Below are 9277 nucleotides of genomic sequence, written 5' to 3'. Positions count from 1 at the left end.
ATGTATTAGTCCGGAATTTTCAACGAGCGAAGAGTTTGGAACCCCGGTGGACGGGCCCCTGGCAAGTACTGATCACCACCCGGACAGCTCTTCGAGTGGAGGGGAAACGGCACTGGCTGCACGCGCACCACTGCAAGAAGGTCTCCTCGACCCTGGCCACAACAGAAAGCATCGACAACCAGGAAGAGCTCCTGAACAAGGATCGACCATCTCTAAACTGCTATCCCGATACCGAGGCACTTGAACTCGCAAAATTCTCTGATCCCACTGTGCCATCCAGAGAAGGGTATTTTCTGCGTCGAAAGGAGGGAGCTTCGGCTAAGTAGACCACGGACTAAGTTAAAATCTCAGAACGGTGACCTAAACACCACCAAGGGTTACCCGGAGAGAAGCTAAACGAAGTCTGTGGTTCTGCCCACTACCAAGCACCTTGAAGGTGATGGAAGCGCCAGATAAGAAGATGACGGAAGCGCCAAATAAGAAGATGATGGAAGCAACTGGAAATACCCACTACAGAAACCCAAAGACTGACAATATTCACAAATCAAAGACAATCGCATTCTTCATTGTATCCCTCTTTTGCCTCCTCCTCATGACTTGCTTTTGGATCCTGGAGGAAAGCACACCTGCTCATCAGATATTGCTAACCACTGCCCAGCCTACTACCATGAAGGAACATTATCTGATCTCGCTCTCTCCTCAACTCAGAGAAAGGCGAAAGGAGTTCTGGAACAACTCCTTTGTACAGCTACTGCACCAGCACAATCTCGCCACCAATGCCACCAACTGCTGGATCTGTGGGTTGCTACCCCACGCCACTGGACATTCGATACCTTTTATCCCTTCACCCTTTTCAATTCACGGCTCCTGCCTTGCTTGGCTGATTCTCCTGCAGGAGAGCTATAAGGACAATGCCACCTCCAGCAAAACCATGACACATTTCTACCATGAGGTCTGGCGAAATAAAACAAAAACACACTTCTGCCCGCAGACCTCCAACGATTCTATCCACATGGAAATCCCTGCTAAAGAACGAGTTGAAATGCAGGTGTTCAACAATCCAACCAGACCCACTTTCTCCTACCTACGGAAGCGAACAGCTGCCACTTTGACTGTGGCTCTATCTGTCATCAACGTCACAGGCCATATGTGCATAGAAGGGCTCGGGTCACAGCTGGTAGGCCGCAGTGCTTGCCGCTTCACCAGGACTTTGGACTCTACTGACCCACCTTCCTTTGTATCCTCTCCAAACATGTACTTTGTTTGCGGCACAAAAGCTTACACCTGGCTCCCCAAAGGCTGGGGGGGCACTTGTTTCATCTCCTTCGTCCTTTCTCCAACCTATGTGGCGCCAGCAAATCACCATAGACAAAAGCGAGCCAAGGACATTGAACAAGCCGACTCAACAGGAGCACAGTTCCTCGATGCTATGAAGGGACTTGTTCCGCTCTGGGATCCGATGGCAAACAGCCGTGCCATCCGACATCTGACTCAAGCAGTCGAGACAACAATGAACATCACAGCTGGTATCCTTGCTAACAACACCGCCGAGCTTCAAGCGGTTCGCCTGGTGGCTCTCCAGAACCGCCTTGTTCTAGATGTGATTCTTGCGGACCGTGGTGGAGCATGCCGCATTATTGGGTCCAGCTGCTGTACATATATACCGGACAACTCACCTTCAGTGTACAAGGCCATTGAACACCTCCACAGGCTCTCCTCAGAAGTCCACCAGGAGCAGGAAGAATGGTTGCTTGGTGGATGGTTCTGGAGTACTGTTAAGAACTGGGGCTGGAGACTGTTTTCTATTATCCAGATTCCCGTAGTTGTGATATGTGGACTATGCTTGGGAATTCAATGCCTGCCGCCTCTGTGTTCATTATGTATGAGTTGTATTTGCCCTAAGACTGTGGACCTTGGAAATGAACGCATGGGAGCATTATATGATGCCGAGGTTAGGAATTTGATGAGGATCGACATAGAGTAGACAAGCTGGCTAGATATGTTGAAAAGGGAGGACTGTTAAAAGTTAGGCTGCAACATCAACATTATCGGCGCCATCTTGCCCCCTTTTTCAAGCCCATTCGTGCGCGTAAGCGGCAGCCATTTTGAGTACCATGGCCCCTCTGCCCATCACAAATAGCCAGCGCGTCTCTCTCTCTCTCTCTCTCTCTCTCTCTCTTGACCTCGCAAGCATCCCCCGCACGCTGACAGCCCCTGCTCTCACATGCCTTGAGTCATAAACCCCTCTTCAGCGCAGCACTGCCTCGGAACCCCATCCTGTTCCCAGCGCGACACCTCCGTTCGTTCCTTTCATGATCCCGGGTCCTTTGATAAAACCCCCTTTCCTCTGTACCCGTTTGTCTTACTCGTTCCCAGGCCGCCACCTGGCCCTGCGGATGCTGTTTATTGCCCCCCCCCCCCCTGTACAGTAGGAAGCATCCCCCATCAAAGGATCCACGAGTCGATCAAAGCCCCACCCTATGAGACCCGATCAATCTCATACATTCCGTGAATCGGCGGAATGTCCAGCTGCGCGATAATCATCACCTGCTGTGACCGGGGTGGGGATTTCAACTGTAAATGTGTGTGGGAACGGGCCTGAAGCGGGGATTCCGAGGATGTCTTTCCGTACATCAAAGTGTTGACAGAGATGTGTTTTATGCAATAAAACAATAAACTTGTGTATAAGAGGCCAGGCCACAGAGATGCGGTTAGAGCACCTCAAGAAGATACCCTGTTGTCTGATTTGATGTGTTCTGCTCCGTCGGAATAAACTTCTGTTTCCTGCCTTCCAGTCTCCAGCGCCTGCCTCTTTGTTTGGTAACTTGAGTGGGTATAGAGGCGGTTAACGCCGGGCAACCCTGAAAAAAGGTCATCGGCCCGTACCTTTTTCCACAAGCTCATTCACAAATTTAATTCTGTTGCAATATTTATTAACATTTAATACAGGCTTCATGGACGAGGGATACACATCTTCTTTTTCTCACAACTTCTGTCCTTGCTCTTTGGCAGCTATTCAACTTGGCGGTCATTAGGTCACATCGCAAATCCACTGAACATGCGCTGCTCTCTTTCATCCGTCGCCATTTTCTTTTGGTCATGTGCGATAGCAGGCCCAAATGCACATTGTTAATAAAGGAATCATAAACAGATATTAATTTCTCAAATATATATTTCTCACTGTTCACCACCTACTTCTACTCTATTCCATGTTATTATTATTCTCTTGAGCAAAAGCATTAACAATAGCAGCTTTAGTTTGAGTTCAAGCAAGCAGATGCCGGGCATGCAGTGCCTCAAGACCGAATGTTAGTCCTTCTTGCGCATGCGTGAGAGTTTTTCCCCTTAAAGTGAGTTAGTCACGTTGCTTCTACGTAATTCAGGTTTGCACATGCGTAAAGCATTTTTCCAAGTTAAAGTGAGTTTTAGTTGTGTTACATTTACTCTACGTTAATTAGGCATGTGTTAAGCTTTTCTTCTGCATGTCAGTGTCTGGTGTATATTAGTTTAGTCTCGTTCTACAGCTTTAAACGGTTAGTAAAAGTTAATGAGGGATTTTTCCGAGCAAGTTTCGTTTTCTTGAATCCTTGCTTCATCAATTCCCCCTCTGATGGCATTTTTTAACTGGGGTGGTGTGGAGTGCAAAAAAACGATGGATTTAGGCCCAGATCTCTGTACTGGGGTGAATGTATGACATTGTTCTGCATTCTGTCCATCAACTGTTGTTTTTGCATTTGTCACCCCGAGTGGTATGGGTATGCTCAGACGTGAGTCCCATGCTCTCCACACCACTGGAGTTAAGCTATCCTGCTAAAGACGGCTGATAGCCAGAAACCGGTCCTAGGATGCTTGATTCCGGTCCAGAAAAGACATGGCTTGGCAGTTCGGGCTGGACTGTTACCATGAGGCACAGGGTCAAGGCTGATTTGCATATGACCATGTCTGAACTGGGGTGGTGTGGAGTGCAAACAAACAATGGATTTAGGCCCAGATCTCTGTACTGGGGTGAATGTATGACATTGTTCTGCATTCTGTCCACCAACTGTTGTTTTTGCAATCATAAAATACCCATCATTACCAAGTGCCAAGTTTATTTATCTAATTTTAGCGTCTTTCGCACTTTCTACAAGTCCTTCAATCTTTCCTTTCATGTCTAATTCTTTCATTTTATCATACAGATTTCCTTTCATTTCCTCTAACTCTATTTCTTCCCTTTTTCTCATTTTTCCTATTCTCTTATTCTTTATTTTAGTCACCACTCTTGTTCTCATCTTACACTTGCAACACATATAGGTTATCATTATCATCAGAATTACTAATGCTATTGAGATTACAGGGATTAGTATTTTCCCCAATAGACTACTCCCAAAAGTAGAAAACCTACTACCTATAGTGTAAATACTTTTACTGAGTCTTTCCCAAACACTGTCAACCTCCAGTTTGGTCAAATCTTCATGAATCTTTGTAATATTCTTAATACATCCCTCAATACCTTTACTTTTGTCTGGGATATATGTACAGCAGTGTTTAATTTTCAACATGCCACAGACTCCACCCTCTTTTGCCAATAAAATATCAAGGGCAAGTCGATCTAATTGCAACCATTTTGGTGTTGATCATTAAGAATCCTCCAGCAGTATCTGTTGATAGATGATCAACTACTGTTGACAATTGACGTATTTTATGTGAGTTCAGTACAACTCCAACTGACGGTATCAGTGCACCAAATATGTCACCTACTATTTCTGAAAAACTTTTTCTTTTACTTCTTTTTAGTCATTGACTTACTTCATTGAATCCCTTGTTCTTATTTATGTGATAAACCTTTGGAAATAATATTCCAAAGTAACAACCACCATACTATTGTGCAGGTAACCTATAATAGGCATTTTTACCACACACGTAATAAATCCCTGGAAAAATAGGATCCGTTCCCCCTTTTAGACCCCACCCCCCATGATTAGGAAGGTATATTCACATTCACTGGAACCAATGAAGATATTGTTATAATCTGTTTTTAGTCTATGTAGAAAGAATTTCCCCAATTTTAAGAAGTCTAGGGACATTGCAGCATCAGCCTCGCCTTTCTTATAGTCCCCCTCCTGATGGCGGTTTATGTGACTTCTGCTCAACAGCCTTCTTTTGGAAATCCTGCCTTCTCTCCTCTACTAAATTTAGAAAATCTTTCTCTTCATCACACAGAATGCATGTTAGGTTATTCTTATGAGCCTATGTTACATCTATTGGGCTTGTTGTTAAGAAGAACTCGCCCATTACATAAAATAGACTATATACAACACTACATGACACACCATATGTTAAAGGAGATGATGATAGGTCACCCCCTCCGAGCCGGACATAGGTAATTTCATGCAAACATAACAGTCAGTCACGTCCATCGTATCAACATATTGGTAATGCATATTGTAAATACATTTAACAACGAATCCCTATTTAATTCATCATGATGATACATGCTCTCATCTATTTGCTCTAAATTTGTAGGGGCGTGGCTTGGACGCCGATCGGGATGGCGGCGTGAGCTTGCAGCTCCGCGCAGGGTCCCGCTATTTCTCCTGAAAACTACACCTGGGGAGACCCCTGGTCGGCGCAACTGGCCTGTGAGGTGTTGGGGAACCACTGGAGAGCAGCTGTGAGCTCTCTGGGGACCGCTAATCCCACGGAAACTTTGGAAGACGATGCCCGAGGTGTTGCCCGGAGTGCGAAGAAAATGGCGGCGGTGAGGGTCGATGGTCTCTGAACCAAGACGGAGGAGAACTGGCATCGGCTGGCGAGGTGGCCCATCTCTGTAAGATCGGAGTTACGGGGGCTGCTGGCACGGACCTGAGGAGTGGGGTGCTTGGTGACCAATATTGGACTGGTGTACTCGTTTCTACCTTCCCCCCCTCCCCCCCTCCAGATCTGGCGACAGTGGGGCGACAGCGCTGGAACTCCTGATTCTTAGAGTTGCAGGCACAGAGGAGGCACTCCACCACGATCACTGCTGTTGCGCACGTCCCCCGGGCAGAGGATATCAGGTCCTGGTGAAGATCTGACCGGCCTGGGCAACGACGACAGAGGCACCTAAGATGGCGGCTGCGGGAGGAGCGGCCATCACGGACCAGGGCCGGGAGGATTCGACCGCACTATCCAGGGTCGATGAGGCCTCCCCGCCGATGCTGGAACAGGGAGAAAATTATAAAAAACAATTTGATGGACAGAATGTAGATCAATGTCTTACATTCACCCCAGTACAAGGATCTGGGCCTAAATCCATCGTTTTTTGCACTCCACACCACCCTGGGTCAGATAATGGCTTTATGCAAATCAGCTCTGACCCTGTGCCCCATGGGAACAGTCCAGTCCGAACTGCAACAGCCATATCTTTCCCAGACCGGAATCAAGCATCCGAGGACCGGACCGGTTTCGAGGTAACACCTCTCATCAGCTTGACTCCAGTGGTGTGAAGGCTCTGGGACCCACGTCTGAGCTACCCCAGTACACTCAGGGAGAAAATTATAAAAAACAATTTGATGGACAGAATGTAGATCAATGTCTTACATTCACCCCAGTACAAGGATCTGGGCCTAAATCCATCGTTTTTTGCACTCCACACCACCCTGGGTCAGATAATGGCTTTATGCAAATCAGCTCTGACCCTGTGCCCCAGTCCAGAAGACGGCTGAAATGCCAGAAACCGGTCCCCGGTAGCTTGTTACCTTCCCAGTATAAGAATTGGCTTGGTAGTTTGGTCTGCCCTGTTCCCATGATGCACTGGGCCAGGGTCAGACTAATTTGCATATAGCCAAGTTCTGAGCTGGGATGGTGCAGTGAGCTAAAAAACGGTGATGGATCAAGCCCTGATCTTTGGACTGGGTAAGAGTGGTCTGCTTAATTCAGACCCTCTGTTCATCACCACCCCCTTTTTCTGAATCATTTTTGTCCACCATAAGCGTGGAAGGGTATACTCAGACGTGAGTCCCAAGCTCATTGCACCATCAGGATTCAAGCAAGCCGGGCCGAAGACGGCTGAAATGCCAGAAACCGGTCCCCGGTAGCTTGTTTCCTTCCCAGTATAAGAATTGGCTTGGTAGTTTGGTCTGCCCTGTTCCCATGATGCACTGGGCCAGGGTCAGACTAATTTGCATATAGCCAAGTTCTGCGCTGGGATGGTGCAGTGAGCTAAAAAACGGTGATGGATCAAGCCCTGATCTTTGGACTGGGTAAGAGTGGTCTGCTTAATTCAGACCCTCTGTTCATCACCACCCCCTTTTCTGAATCATTTTTGTCCACCATAAGCGTGGAAGGGTATACTCAGACGTGAGTCCCTAGCTCATTGCACCATCAGGATTCAAGCAAGCCGGGCCGAAGACGGCTGAAATGCCAGAACCCAGTCCCCGGTAGCTTGTTTCCTTCCCAGTATAAGAATTGGCTTGGTAGTTTGGTCTGCCCTGTTCCCATGATGCACTGGGCCAGGGTCAGACTAATTTGCAAATATCCAAGTTCTGAGCTGGGATGGTGCAGTGAGCTAAAAAAACGGTGATGGATCAAGCCCTGATCTTTGGACTGGGTAAGAGTGGTCTGCTTAATTCAGACCCTCTGTTCATCACCACCCCCTTTTCTGAATCATTTTTGTCCACCATAAGCGTGGAAGGGTATACTTAGACGTGAGTCCCTAGCTCATTGCACCATCAGGATTCAAGCAAGCCGGGCCGAAGACGGCTGAAATGCCAGAAACCGGTCCCCGGTAGCTTGTTTCCTTCCCAGTATAAGAATTGGCTTGGTAGTTTGGTCTGCCCTGTTCCCATGATGCACTGGGCCAGGGTCAGACTAATTTGCATATAGCCAAGTTCTGAGCTGGGATGGTGCAGTGAGCTAAAAAACGGTGATGGATCAAGCCCTGATCTTTGGACTGGGTAAGAGTGGTCTGCTTAATTCAGACCCTCTGTTCATCACCACCCCCTTTTCTGAATCATTTTTGTCCACCATAAGCGTGGAAGGGTATACTCAGACGTGAGTCCCTAGCTCATTGCACCATCAGGATTCAAGCAAGCCGGGCCGAAGACGGCTGAAATGCCAGAAACCGGTCCCCGGTAGCTTGTTTCCTTCCCAGTATAAGAATTGGCTTGGTAGTTTGGTCTGCCCTGTTCCCATGATGCACTGGGCCAGGGTCAGACTAATTTGCATATAGCCAAGTTCTGAGCTGGGATGGTGCAGTGAGCTAAAAAACGGTGATGGATCAAGCCCTGATCTTTGGACTGGGTAAGAGTGGTCTGCTTAATTCAGACCCTCTGTTCATCACCACCCCCTTTTCTGATGCTGGAACAGGAGCAGAGACTGAACTGGCGCCTGGATGCTATTCTGGATGCCATCACCTCGACCAAGGAGGCATTGCAGCAGGACATTGCGCAGGTCGCCACGGGTCTGGGTCTCCTGAGGGCGGATCATGCCAAGTTAGCGGATAAGGTTAAGGACCAAGAGCAACTGCTCTTAGACCTGAAACCGGCGGTGGTGACCGCGGAACATAAGCTCACGGACATCCTGAGCCGGCTGGACACGCTGGAGAGACGAGCGGAGGATGCCGAAAGCCGCAATAGACGGAATAACGTGCGGGTCGTAGGCCTGCCGGAGAGAATTGAAGGGGAGGACGCGGTAGCCTACATGGAGAACTGGTTCCGGACGGTGGTGGCACCGGAGGGCCTCACTTCCTTCTTCACGTTGGAGCGAGCACACATAGTGCCGGCTTGCCCACCAGCGCTTGGCCGCCCCCCTAGACCGATGGTGGTGAAGCTCCTCCATTATAAAGATCGGGACCTCCTAATCCAGAAGGCTCGGGCCTCGGGCCCGTATGAGGTTGAAAATAGCCGAGTTACGATTTTCCCGGACTATACTCAGGCAGTTCAGAGGAATAGGGCATCCTTCCTGGCGGTGAAGAAGGAGCTGAGAGAGGAGGGCATCCAGTACTCGTTGCTCTTCCCGGCCAAGCTGCGGATAATCATGGATGGGAACACTCAATTTTTTCAAACTCCTGATGAGGCATGGTCATGGTTGGAATTGTATCGCGCTGGCACGGACAGGACTGGCAAAAGTCAGCGAGAGAGGCCTAAACCGCTTCAGGTCCGGAAATCGCAAAGGATTCGCTCCCGCAACAAACTTCAGCGAGCGAAACGGGAGGCTCAAATGGCTGCGGACAAAAGAGGGGTGCTGGCAGCGACGGCGAGCATCACACGGTCGCAACAGGAGAGTGACCTGGCGGGATCGGACTCTGGCGAGGATG

The 9277-nt window shown here is 48.6% G+C and overlaps 1 protein-coding gene across 1 annotated transcript; it reads left to right on the top strand.

Moving 5' to 3' along the window:
- Positions 1–439: 439 nt before the first annotated feature.
- On the top strand, positions 440–1984 carry LOC147708646 (endogenous retrovirus group PABLB member 1 Env polyprotein-like). Its single transcript, XM_086925376.1, has one exon. The coding sequence runs from the start codon at positions 440–442 to the stop codon at positions 1982–1984; it is 1545 nt and encodes a 514-aa protein (XP_086781502.1).
- Positions 1985–9277: the final 7293 nt, after the last annotated feature.

This window comes from Lissotriton vulgaris, chromosome 6, assembly GCF_964263255.1.
Source record: "Lissotriton vulgaris chromosome 6, aLisVul1.2, whole genome shotgun sequence".
Lineage (NCBI taxonomy): Eukaryota > Metazoa > Chordata > Amphibia > Caudata > Salamandridae > Lissotriton > Lissotriton vulgaris.
This window is presented reverse-complemented; position numbering and strand designations above follow the sequence as displayed.